Consider the following 13,863-nt stretch of genomic DNA (forward strand, 5'->3'; position numbering starts at 1 on the left):
GGACAAAGTCCCCTCCCCTGACATCAGTCTGAAGAAGGGTCTCGTCCCGAAACGTCACCCATTCCTTCCCTCCCGAGGCGCTGCCTGTCCCGCTGAGTTACTCCGGCATTTTGTGTCGACTTTCCCGGGTTCTTGTTCTGTTCCCAGCAGATGGAACTGCTGCTGCGCTGTGGGATGCAAAAGTTTGGGAGAGATTTTCGGATGTACTGAGACATTGGTGGGGGGGGAGGATTGAGCCTGGTTCTGTCGTGTGGTCAACCAACTGAAAGAGGAGACTGCAGTACACATTCTCACCTCCTGCATCCTGACCCAGCTGATCAAAGTGATTTTCTTTTGCTGTGTCAGTTTAAACACTTGAAGAGCAACAGCAAGACGGTTTCACTGAGTTCCACTATCTAGCAGGTGAGGTCTCGACCATTTTGCCCATCTCTTATAGACGTTGGGAATTTTTTTTAAATCTCCAGTAGAATGCATTTTCTTACAGAATGTAGGAACCGTTGCATGTTCATGCTTAAATAAATTTATTATATTACAAGTATTCCTTGCACCCGATTGTTCTTTATTTTCATCAGTGGTCACGGTGGAGGTGGGAAAAGTGCCGGGGTCAATTCCAGGACTGTTGCTCCAGGAGAGATTAGATGATTGTACAGCAATAGTATAAGAATATAACTGCAGATGCTGGTACAAATCGAAGGTATTTATTCACAAAATGCTGGAGTAACTCAGCAGGTCAGGCAGCATCTCAGGAGAGAAGGAATGGGTGACGTTTTGGGTCGAGACCCTTCTTCGGACTCAAATGGCACAGCAATAGTGACCAAAGTAGTGACCAAAAGTGGGAAACCACTCCTTCATCCTTTTAAAGCAGGAAAAAGCTGGCAGAACGTTGGAGTTGGATGGGGGTGAGGCATTGGTGCCCATTGCACGCTCCTGCACAGGTGAATACACTGGTAAAACTGGGGAGACAAGTGCCCTGAAATGGGGGGGGGGGGGAGGAGGAGAGGGGCTGTGGAGGGGGTGAGTGAGGGGGAGGGGCTGTGGAGGGGGGAGGGTACTACTCCAATGCAGGAGAGCTTTGGGCCCAAGGTGTCCACTCGGTCTCTATATATATATATACATACACACACACACACATTAAACAAACAATAGTAATGCAGAGAACAATAATGCCCCCAAGTCTATATAGTTTGGGACCTATGTGGGGGTTGTAGTGTATAATAGCTGGATGGTTGTAGTTGTCGGCTGCTCCTGAACGTTATAGTTTTCAGACTCCTGTATCTTCTTCCCGATGGCAGGAGTGAAAGGCAAGCGTGGCCAGGGGTGGTGTGGGTCTCTGATGATGCTGGCTGCCTTAATGAGGCAGCGACTTTGTAGATCCCTTTGATGGTGGGGAGGGAGGTCAATACCCGTGATGGGCCGGTCACTTTTTGCAATCGTCTTCGTTCCTGGGCATTCGAGTTGCTGAACCAGTCTGTGATGCAACCTGTCAATAAACTCTCTACTGTACAATTGTAGAGAGAGTATTCATTGACATGCTAAATCTCCGGAACCCTGATTGTACCTTCCGAGGAACATTCAAAAAAGAGTAAAGGAATATAGTGCCTTTCATGGACTTTCTGGAGCACTGCTCCTTTTAGTTTAGCGATAGTGTGTAAACAGGCCCTTTGGCCCACTGAGTCCACACTGACCAATACACAAATTCTATCCTACACACTCGGGGCAATTTACAGAAGCCAATCAACCTACAAACCTGCATGTCTTTGAAATGTGGGAGGAAACCGGAGCACCTAGAGAAACCCACATGGTCACAGGGAGAACGTACACACTCAGTACACCTCGAAGGCAGGATTGAACCCGTGTCTGGTGCTGTAAGGCAGCAACTCTACCGCTGTGCCACAGTTTCACCCTTGGTCTTAGACAATAGTCAATAGGTGCAGGAGGAGGTCATTCGGCCCTTTGAGCCAGCACCACCATTCAATGTGATCATGGCTGATCATTCTCAATCAGTACCCCATTCCTGCCTTCTCCCCATACCCCCTGACTCCACTATCCTTAAGAGCTCTATCTAGCTCTCTGTTGAATGCATTATCTTGGTGGTCTCGTGTCCTGCCTCAGTCTAATGTGCTTAAATATGCTTGTGCATCTGCACAGTAAGATTGTTACTGAACTGTATGCAAAAACAAAGAGGAATTTCACTGCCATTGAACCATTGGTTCTGAGTGCCCCCTGCTGCCTAGTTTTGTAATAGCTTTCCTCTCAGTCACTGCATTTCAAATCCATGATGTAGATGCCTCCCGACTTACGATGCTTCGGCTTTACGATGGGCAACGGCAGCGAGCCACGTGATCAGGCGCATCAAATGCATTTTGACTTATGATATTTTTGGTTTACAATGGGTTCATCGGAACATAGCCCCATCGCAAGTGGAGGAGCACCTGTACAACGCCGGCTCCCGCAACAAGGTAAAGCGAGCCAGTCCTTTCAAAGAGCTGTCAGCATCAGGCTGATTCGATGATACTTTATTGTCATGCACCGAGGCACAGTGAAATGCTTAGTTTTGCATGCAACCCAGTAAAATCATGTTGCACAGTCACCTCGGCAGTACACAAGTGTCTCCACGTTTTAGCAGCAACAAAGTGCCAACAGTCCTACAGAAACAAGTGTTCTGAACTTAAAGAAAGGTAACTTTGAGGGTATGAGGCGTGAATTGTCCAAGATAGACTGGCAATTGATGCTGAAAGGGTTGACGGTGGACATGCAATGGAAGGCATTTGAAGGTCGCATGGATGAACTACAACAAGTGTTCATCCCAGTTTGGCAAAAGAACAAACCAGGAAAGGTAGTGCATCCGTGGCTAACAAGGGAAATCAAGGATAGTATTAAAAAAAAAGATGAAGCATACAGATTAGCCAGAAAAAGTAGCATACCAGAGGACTGGGAGAAATTCAGAGTCCAGCAGAGGAGGACAAAGGGCTTAATTAGGAAAGGGAAAATAGATTATGAGGGAAAACTGGCAAGGAACATAAAAACTGGCAAAGGAACATAAAAACTGACTGCGAAAGCTTTTATAGATATGTGAAGAGAAAAAGATTAGTTAAGACAAATGTAGGTCCCTTGCAGTCGGAAACAGGTGAATTGATCATAGGGAACAAGGAGATGGCAGACCAATTGAACAACTACTTTGGTTCTGTCTTCACTAAGGAAGACATAAACTGTCTGCCGGAAATAGCGGGGGAACAGGGGTCTAATGAGATGGAGGAACTGAGGGAAATCCAGGTTAGTCGGGAAGTGGTGTTAGGTGAATTAAATGAATTAAATGGATAAATCCCCAGGGCCAGATAGGCTGCATCCCAGAGTGCTTAAGGAAGTAGCCTCAGAAATAGTGGATGCATTAGTGATAATTTTTCAAAACTCCTTAGATTCTGGAGTAGTTCCTGAGGACTGGAGGGTAGCTAATGTAACCCCATTTTTAAAAAAGGGAGGGAGAGAGAAAACGGGGAATTATAGACCAGTTAGCCTAACATCGGTAGTGGGGGAAATGCTAGAGTCAGTTATTAAAGATGTGATAGCATCACATTTGGAAAGTGGTGAAATCATCGGACAAAGTCAGCATGGATTTACAAAAGGCAAATCATGTCTGACGAATCTTATAGAATTTTTCGAGGATGTAACTAGTAGAGTGGATAAGGGAGAACCAGTCGATGTGTTATATCTGGACTTTCAGAAGGCCTTCGACAAGGTCCCACATAGGAGATTGGTGTACAAACTTAAAGCACACGGTATTGAGGGTTCAGTGTTGAGGTGGATAGAAAATTGGTTGGCGGACAGGAAGCAAAGAGTAGGAATAAACGGGTCCTTTTCGGAATGGCAGGCAGTGACTAGTGGGGTACCGCAAGGCTCAGTGCTGGGACCCCAGTTATTTACAGTGTATATTAATGATTTGGACGAGGGAATTGAATGCAACATCTCTAAGTTTGCGGATGACACAAAGCTGGGTGGCAGTGTTAGCTGCGAGGAGGATGCTAGGAGGCTGCAGAGTGACTTGGATAGATTAGGCGAGTGGGCAAATGCATGGCAGATGCAATATAATGTGGATAAATGTGAGGTTATCCACTTTGGCGGCAAGAACAGGAAAGCAGAGTATTACCTGAATGGTGAACGATTAGGAGAAGGGGAGATGCAACGTGACCTGGGTGTCATGGTGGACCAGTCATTGAAAGCAAGCGTGCAGGTGCAGCAGGCAGTGAAGAAAGCGAATGGTATGTTGGCATTCATAGCAAGAGGATTTGAGTTTAGGAGCAGGGAGGTTCTACTGCAGTTGTACAGGGCCTTGGTGAGACCGCACCTGGAGTATTGTGTGCAGTTTTGGTCTCCTAATCTGAGGAAAGACGTTCTTGCCTTAGAGGGAGTACAGAGAAGGTTAACTAGATTGATCCCTGGGATGGCGGGACTTTCATATGAAGAAAGACTGGATAGACTAGGCTTGTACTCGCTGGAATTTAGAAGACTGAGGGGGGATCTTATAGAAACATATAAAATTCTTAAGGGGTTGGAGAGGCTAGATGCGGGAAGATTATTCCCGATGTTGGGGGAGTCCAGAACCAGGGGTCACAGCTTAAGGATAAGGGGGAAGTCTTTTAGGACCGAGATGAGAAAACATTTCTTCACACAGAGAGTGGTGAGTCTGTGGAATTCTCTGCCACAGAAGGTAGTTGAGGCCAGTTCATTGGCTATATTTAAGAGGGAGTTAGATGTGGCCCTTTTTGCTAAAGGGATCAGGGGGTATGGAGAGAAGGCAGGTACAGGTTACTGAGCTGGATGATCAGCCATGATCATATTGAATGGCGGTGCAGGCTCGAAGGGCCGAATGGCCTACTCCTGCACCTATTTTCTATGTTTCTATGCTGCCTGCCACTGCACGCAACCAAAGCTTTTTACTGTACCTCGGTACACGTGACACTAAACTAAACTAATAGGGTTATAATCTACAGGTCGGTCGGTCGGTCTGAGGTGTCATGGAGAGCTGGATTCAACCTCTGCGGTGTCCAAATAACAGACTGGTTCTTAGTTCTTCCAAGTTCTAGGATTCAAGTACAAGTACTAGGAAAGTTGTGATATTGATTACCTTGTGAACAGCTGGTGGTGAATGGATTTGGAGGACAAGAGGTCAGAAGATTGGGAATTCAGAAGATGAGGCAAAGGACCTTGGGCTGAAGGGTTTGGTTTCAGTCGTAAGCAATGCTAATTGATTTTAAATTGATTCAAATTGCAAAGCTGAAGTGGGTGCTGTGAAGTCACTGCTCCAGATCATTAGCCGCGAGCCTGAAGAAGGGTCCCCACCCGAAACGTCACCTAATCCACGTTCTTCTGAGATACTGTCTAACCTGCCGAGTTACTCCAGCACTCTGTCCTCTTCATTAGACCAAATACAGTCGGTAATATAGCCATGGGACCCTGTACCACTCAAACAAGTAAGATTGCAGGTGAAACGTTAGGGGAGGCACAGTGGCGTGGCAGTAGAGTTGCTGCCTCACAGCACCAGAGACACAGGTTCGATCCTGACCACAGGTGCTATCTGCATGGAGTCTATGTTCTCCCTGTGACCATATGGGTTTTCTCCATGTGCTCCAGTTTCCTCCCACACTCCAAACATGAGCTGAGTTGTCGGTTAATTGGCTTCTGTAAGTTGTTCACAGTGTGTAGGATAGAACTAGTGTGCGGGGATCGCTGTTCGGCGTGGACTCGGTGGGCCGAAGGTCCTGCTTCTGTACTGTATCTCTAAAACGAAAAAAATAATAAGTTTCATTGTTCCGTTTCGGGACATATGACAAAAACACTCCCGGGTCTCGCGACTGTGGTGGGTAATTGCATGGGGGAGGCCCAGGAGAGGAAGGCCCTGCAGAGAGTAGTGCGTTCGGCTGAACGCACCATGCGAACTACACACGCCCCCCTGCAGGACCTATACATCAGGAGGTGCAGATCCAGAGCCAGCAACATTATGGGGGACCCCTACCACCCCAGCAACGGACTGTTCCAGCTGCCACGGTCAGGCAAACGCCTCCACTGTCACGCTGTGAAAACAGAGAGGATGAGACAGAGTTTCTTCCCACAGGCCATAAGGACTGTTAACTATTATAACTCCAGGGACTAAATTTTCTTTTCTGTATTAATTTTAATTTATGTGCAGTAATTGTAATTTTTTTTTTGTTGCACAATCCGCAGGCATTGCCACTTTCATTTCACTGCACATCGTGTATGTGTATGTGATAAATAAACTTGACTTGACTTGAGAACGGTTTGATAAATTGTATTCAAACAATGCATTTTTATTTTCAGAACAAAATCATCACATTTCTTTCAAGCTAGGTTAGTATTTCTTTTATAAATGTTTTCCTCAAATCTAAATTAAAAAAAAAATCTCTTTCACTTCCAACATTTTTGTCAATGGACAGGAAACCTAAGTAAACTCACAGGATTAATAAAAGGAAATCACAGTACATTTTCAGGGAAAATACAGATGCGTCACAGAAGTTTCAAGTTGGTGATTTGGGAGAGACGGGGAAAACGTTGTTAGTTTTCTGTTCCTATTGGGATCTGGTCCACATGAATAGATTAATCTTTCCATCGGTATTTTTGCAATGCATAGTATTTCTTCACAGAACTACATGTGGTTCACAAGAACACAAGAAACTTCTGATGAGATTTACACTATTCAGTAATCTTGATGAAGAATCAGCACTAATTAGACAAAACCTCTTCACTATATCTCAAATACCAGATCAGATTGGACAGCAAGGTGGCGCAGTGGTAGAGTTGCTACCTTACAGTGCCAGAGTCCCAGGTTCAATCCTAACAACGGGTGCTGTCTGTACAGAGTTTGCATTCTCCCTGTGACTGCGTGGGGTTTTGCCCGGGTACTCCGGTTTCCACTCACACTTCAAAGGTGCAACGGACTGTTCCAGCTGCTACAGTCAGGCAAACGCCTCCGCTGTCACGCTGTGAAAACGGAGAGGATGAGACGGAGTTTCTTCCCAAAGGCCATCAGGACTGTTAATTATTATATCTCCAGGGACTAATTTTTTGTATTAATTTAAAAAAAAAAATCTGTATTAATTTTAATGCTGTAATTGTAACTTTTTTGCACAATCCGCAGGCGTTGCCACTTTCATTTCACTGCACATCGTGTATGTGTATGTGACAAATAAACTTGACTTGTACATTGTCCCCAGTGTGTAGGATAGTGCTCGTGTACCGGGATCGCTGGTCGGAGTGGACTCGGTGGGCCGAAGGGCCTGTTACCGCGCTGTATCTCTAAACTAAACAAGCTCACAACAGGAAGAGCAGGGATTAGATACAGAGGAGTTTTCTTCCTATGTACCTGTCGCATGTAAAGGGGCAGCACTGGTTAGACAAAGTTCCTGCACTTTGCTCTGTCGAACATTTAAACGTTCAGGTACAAAACGGAACAGATAAGATGGATTCTCTCAATTATCATTCTGCTTTAGTGAGATTCCAATCAACAAGAACTCAAGTCAAATTTGTGGGGTAATTCCTGCTTTCCACAGTGGGAGGGGGAAAATGGGTTAGGTACAAAACAGGACTTATGTATTCCCAGCATGGAATAGCACAGGTTATTGATACAGAGTGAAACCTCGTACCAATGTCCCATTAAACAACCACATGAAGGGACAGCAAAGGTCAGACACAGATAAAACTACTTGAGAGTTTTATGAATGGTTAATTGTTTTTTCCAACTTGTTGAGACAGGAAGCATTTCAGGTCATCCTGCGTGACACAGGGCAAAGGAGCTGGAGACGAACAGGTGACAATCCAATACCTGGACCAGCCCCACCTGCTGAGCTCCTCCAGCAGTTTGTTTTTCTGTTTGTGAAGATTAATTTGCCTGGAATTTATGTTACTTTAAACTCTAGAGATACAGTGCGGAAACAGGCCCTTTGGCCCACTAGGTCCATGCCGACCAGCGATCGGTAGCACCATCACCATCCTACACTCGAGGCACAATTTATAATTTTTTTACCAAAGCCAATTAACCTACAAACCTGTATGCCTTTGGAGTGTTGGAGGAAACCAGAGCACCCGGAGAAAACCCTCATGGTTACATAAGCTCCATATAGACAGCACCCGAACCTGGGTCTCTGGCGCTGTAAGGCAGCAACTCTACTGCTGAGCTGCTGTGCTGGTTAAATAAAGCTGATGCCATAGGTTTTGGAAGGGGGGGGGAGACACACATTACTAGGAACCTGAGGGTCAACTTTTTTTTTTTACACACACACACACACAAAGGGTGGTAGGTGTATGGAACAATAGACAATAGACAATAGGTGCAGGAGTAGGCCATTCAGCCCTTCGAGCCAGCACCGCCATTCAATGCGATCATGGCTGAAAGAAAACTACAGATGCTGGTTTAAATCGAAGGTAGACACAAAATGCTGGAGTAACTCAGACTCAGTCTGAAGAAGAGTCTTGACCCAAAACGTCACCCATTCCTTCTCTCCAGAGATGCTGCCCGTCCCACTGAGTCACTCCAGCATTTTGTGTCTGCCGGAGGAGGTAGTTGAGGCAGGTACGATCACAACATTTAAAAAAAACATTTGGACAGGTACATGGATGGAGCAGGTTTAGAGGGATATGGGCCAAACGCAGGCAAGTGGGACGAGTAGATGGGGCATGTTGTGTGGCGTGGGCAAGTTGGGCCAAAGGGCGTTTCCACACTGACTCTGTGATCATATTTCCAAGCACAATTTTCAAGTGTGCTCTACTTCCTTTTCCAACCCATAACCACAAACATTGGCGAGCAACCTCACCGACATCTTTCTCAAAGCAATGCCAGGACTCCACACCGTCTCAGTCATCCACTAAGGTTTGGATGGTGTTCTTGGAAACTCCAACAGCTCATGTGGGATACCAATATTGTCACAACACCAGACCTTTGTTTCAGTTCCAACTGCTTTTGGCTACCGTTGTCCCTTTTGAGTTGAACAATCTTGTTATGGGCCTTTTTTGCTTTTATAGTTGAATAGACAATAGACAATAGGTGCAGGAGGAGGCCATTTGGCCCTTCGAGCCAGCACCGCCATTCAATGTGATCATGGCAGATCATTCTCAATCAGTACCCCATTCCTGCCTTCTCCCCATACCCCCTGACTCCGTTATCCTTAAGAGCTCTATCCAGCTCTCTCTTGAATGCATTCAGAGAATTGGCCTCCACTGCCTTCTGAGGCAGAGAATTCCACAGATTCACAACTCTCTGACTGAAAAAGTTTTTCCTCATCTCAGTTCTAAATGGCCTACCCCTTATTCTTAAACTGTGGCCCCTTGTTCTGGACTCCCCCAACATTGGGAACATGTTTCCTGCCTCTAACATGTCCAACCCCTTAATAATCTTATACGTTTCGATAAGATCTCCTCTCATGGGCTGATGTCTTCTTCATTCTAACTCCTCCAAACAATGCCGCCACCAAACCTTGGTCCCCTCTCCAGCTTCAACGGTAGACTTTAGGGATACAGTGTGGGAACAGGCCCTTTGGCCCATCGAGTCCGTGCCGACCAGCAATCACCCACACACTCATACTATCCTACACACTATGGCCATTTTACAATTTTACCAAAGCTAATTAACCTACAAACATGTACGTCTTTGGAGTGTAGAAGGAGCATGATGCATTTAAAAAAAAGGTACTAAATGGAAAGACCTCTCGTCCCTCTGAAGGACATACCTTTAGAGAGGAGATGAGGAGGAATTTGTTTAGTCAGAGGGTGGTGGATCTGTGGAATTCATTGCTACAGAAGGCTGTGGAGGTCAAGTCAATGGATATTAAGGTGCATTTTGAAAGATTCTTGATTGGTAAGGATGTCAAGGGTTACGGGGAGAAGGCAGGTGAATGGGATTGAAAGGGAATGATAGATCAGCCGTGATTGAATGGTGAAGTAGACGTGATGGGCTGAAAGGCCTCATTCTTCACCTATGAATTTATGATATTGAATATTCTTATGACATGTAAAATTCTTAAGGGATTGGACAGGCTAGATCCAGGAAAAATATTCCCGATGTTGGGGGAGTCCAGAACCAGGGGTTACAGTTTAAGAATAAGGGGTAGGCCATTTAGGACTGAGATGAGGAAAAACTTTTTCACCCAGAGAGTTGTGAATCTGTGGAATTCTCTGCCACAGAAGGCAGTGGAGGCCAAATCACTGGATGTATTCAAGAGAGTTAGATCGAGCTCTGAGGGCTAACGGAATCAAGGGATATGGGGAGAAAGCAGGAATAGGCTACTGATTTTGGATGATCAGCCATGATCATATTGAATGGCGGTGCTGGCTCGAAGGGCCAAATGGCCTACTCCTGCACCTATTTTCTATGTCTATGTTTCTATATTTAAGCCAGCTGAGTGCAACATCATGAGGAAAGTCACTAATACTAGTTTGCACAACATGTAATTATATTAGCGATCAATTATTAAAAGTGATCATTTTCAAGTTTACTCCATTTACAAGTTTGCAGATATCACCATAGGAGGATGGATTTCAAAAACTGTCGAGAGTGCAGGAGAGAGATGGAGAGCTACGTAACATGGTGTCAACACAGCAACCCTTCCCTCAACGTCAGCAAGAAGAGAGAGCTGGCTATTGACTTCAATAAAGGAGGTTGTATACACCCTCCAGTCTTCATTGATGGTGCTGAAGGAGTGATGGTCGACAGGTTCAAATTCTGAGACATGAATAGTCTTACAGCATGGAAACAGGCCGCTCGGCCCAACTTGCCCACGCCGGCCAACATGTCCCATCTGCTTGCACTTACAATCCGCCTGCAATTATAATCCAAGGACAACCATAAATAGCAGCATTTACAACTCCTTGCCCACTTCATCACCAACTCACCATTCTGCCCAAATCCCTATGAGCAATCCCTTGGTGGCCAAACAACTATTCTTTGCAGCCTTGAATATACTGATTGAGTAGAAACATAGAAAAACATAGAAAATAGGTGCAGGAGTAGGCCATTCGGCCCTTCGAGCCTGCACCGCCATTCAATATGATCATGGCTGATCATCCAACCCAGTATCCTGTACCTGCCTTCTCTCCATACCCCCTGATCCCTTTAGCCACAAGGGCCACATCTAACTCCCTCTTAAATATAGCCAATGAACTGGCCTCAACTACCCTCTGTGGCAGAGAATTCCACAGATTCACCACTCTCTGTGTGAAAAAAAACGTTCTCATCTCGGTCCTAAAAGACCTCCCCCTTATCCTTAAACTGTGACCCCTTGTTCTGGACTTCCCCAACATCGGGAACAATCTTCCTGCATCTAGCCTGTCCAACCCCTTAAGAATTTTGTACGTTTCTATAAGATCCCCCCTCAATCTTCTAAATTCCAGCGAGTACAAGCCGAGTCTATCCAGTCTTTCTTCATATGAAAGTCCTACCATCCCAGGAATCAATCTGGTGAACCTTCTCTGTACTCCCTCTATGGCAAGAATGTCTTTCCTCAGATTAGACCAAAACTGTACGCAATACTCCAGGTGTGGTCTCACCAATGCCCTGTACAACTGCAGCAGAACCTCCCTGCTCCTATACTCAAATCCTCTCGCTATGAATGCCAACATACCATTCGCTTTCTTCACTGCCTGCTGCACCTGCATGCCTACTTTCAATGACTGGTGTACCACGACACCCAGGTCTCGTTGCATCTCCCCTTCTCCTAATCGTCCATCATTCAGATAATAAATAGTCTGCTTTCCTGTTCTTGCCACCAAAGTGGATAACCTCACATTTATCCACATTATACTGCATCTGCCATGCATTTGCCCACTCACCTAACCTATCCAAGTCACCTTGCACCCTCCTAGCATCCTCCTCACAGCTAACACTGCCCCCCAGCTTCGTGTCATCCGCAAACTTGGAGATGTTGCATTCAATTCCCTCGTCCAAATCATTAATATATATTGTAAATAGCTGGGATCCCAGCACTGAGCCTTGCGGTACCCCACTAGTCACTGCCTGCCATTCTGAAAAGGACCCGTTTATTCCTACTCTTTGCTGGGCCGAAGGAGACTCGATGGGCCTAATGGCCTTATTCTGCTCCATGGTCCTCTAGGACAATCGCTTGTACTAAGGAAGTGTTCCCACCTTATTTCCATTGCAGCTCTGAATGTGTGACCACAAATGTAGATCAATGAAGACACACTGCCTACCAACCAGAAACAACGCCAGCAACTATCTTTGCACGAGTCTCCCACGGGGGATGATGGAAGCACTGAAATGTTGATTGCTTCAAGCACGTTCAGAAAACAACATTAGGGAGTAACTTGAGCTGCCATTTGTAGAGATTCACAAATGAGCTGCAGTGTAATTCCACACCACACCCGGCTCTGTTCATACAGTGCCCTGCAAAAACGCCTTTCACAGGCATATAACAAATTCCCCTTTGGAATTGCTTCCACGACCCTATCTATGACATATTTGAATCCGGCATTAATCACTGAGCCAAATCAATAGTGCAATTATGACTTATGCAATTAGTTCACCATGTGACTACTGCGATGGTACATGTGGACCAGGCGTTTTTTTTTTTTACTTCAGATTTTAGAAACGTAAGAAATAGGTGCAGGACTAGGCCAAGTGGCCCTTTGAGCCAGCACCGCCATTCAATATGATCATGGCTGATCATCAAAAATCAGTACCCCAAAAATAACAGAGTGCCGAATATAGTGATGTATTCCACACTGTGGTATCTTTCTCTTTGCTTTACCTGTTGTACTAACGTAAAGTCAAGAGAGAGCTAGATAGAGCTCTTAAGGATAGCGGAGTCAGGGGGTATGGGGAGAAGGCAGGAACGGGGTACTGATTGAGAATGATCAGCCATGATCACATTGAATGGCGGTGCTGGCTCGAAGGGCCGAATGGCCTCCTCCTGCACCTATTGTCTGTTGTGCAGGGAGGAACTGCAGATGCTGGTTAGAAACATAGAAAATAATGGCAGGAGGCCATTCGGCCCTTCGAGCCAGCACCACCATTCAATATGATCATGGCTGATCATTCAAAATCAGTACCCCGTTCCTGCTTTCTCCCCATATCCCTTGATTCCGTTAGCCCCAAGAGCTCTATCCAACTCTCTCTTGAAAACATCCAGTGAATTGGCCTCCACTGCCTTCTGTTGCAGAGAATGTCGCAGATTCACAACTCTCTGGGTGAAAAGGTTTTTCCTCATCGCAGCAGAGGTACAGCGTGGAAACAGGCCCAGCTTTGGCCCACCTAGTCCGCATCGGTCGGCGATCACTAGCACTATCCTGCACACTCAGGACAATTTACAATTCGTACCGAAGCCAAGTAACCTACAACCAAGTAACCACCGAAGGTCCTGTTTCCACACTGTACCACTCTATGACTCAATAAAACTTGACCTCACTGAAAGGAATGATATTTGTTCTGAGAATCCTAAGGCAATTTTCCACCTCAGGAGTTTAGGCCGAGTTGAAACCAGAACCCAAATGCGGGCAGGTGGGACGAGTGTAGCTGGGACACGTTGGCCGGTGTGGGCAAGTTGGGCCAAAGGGCCTGTTTCCGCGCTGTATCGCTCTGCGACTGGAGGCCCTGCAGCTGCCTGGGGCTCACCTGGATCGGGCACCGCTCGTAACAACTAGAGCACAGACCGGACTTGGAAAATGGCAGCATGGCAGCAAAACATGGCGCCTCTTGCATGCGGAATCAGCGGACCGCTTCTGTACAGCTTGCTAATCGGGAATGTTTGAGGGTATGGTAATACTCGACTGGACTGTTTGTAAGAAAATAATTTCACTGTGTGTTTGCACGCAAGAATAAAAGCACGATTGGACCATTGTCTGATA

General features: G+C 45.9%; 1 protein-coding gene across 1 annotated transcript in view; it reads right to left on the reverse strand.

Moving 5' to 3' along the window:
• Positions 1–5,663: 5,663 nt before the first annotated feature.
• The window catches only part of pgpep1 (pyroglutamyl-peptidase I), a 55,962-nt gene continuing 47,762 nt past the window's right edge, over positions 5,664–13,863 (reverse strand). The window contains exon 5 of the mRNA XM_078423742.1: positions 5,664–5,775. Coding sequence (XP_078279868.1) covers positions 5,688–5,775 — 88 coding nt within the window. The 3' untranslated portion in view covers positions 5,664–5,687. The remainder of the gene's footprint in view (positions 5,776–13,863) is intronic.

The sequence above is a fragment of the Rhinoraja longicauda genome, chromosome 28, assembly GCF_053455715.1.
Source record: "Rhinoraja longicauda isolate Sanriku21f chromosome 28, sRhiLon1.1, whole genome shotgun sequence".
Classification (NCBI taxonomy): domain Eukaryota; kingdom Metazoa; phylum Chordata; class Chondrichthyes; order Rajiformes; family Arhynchobatidae; genus Rhinoraja; species Rhinoraja longicauda.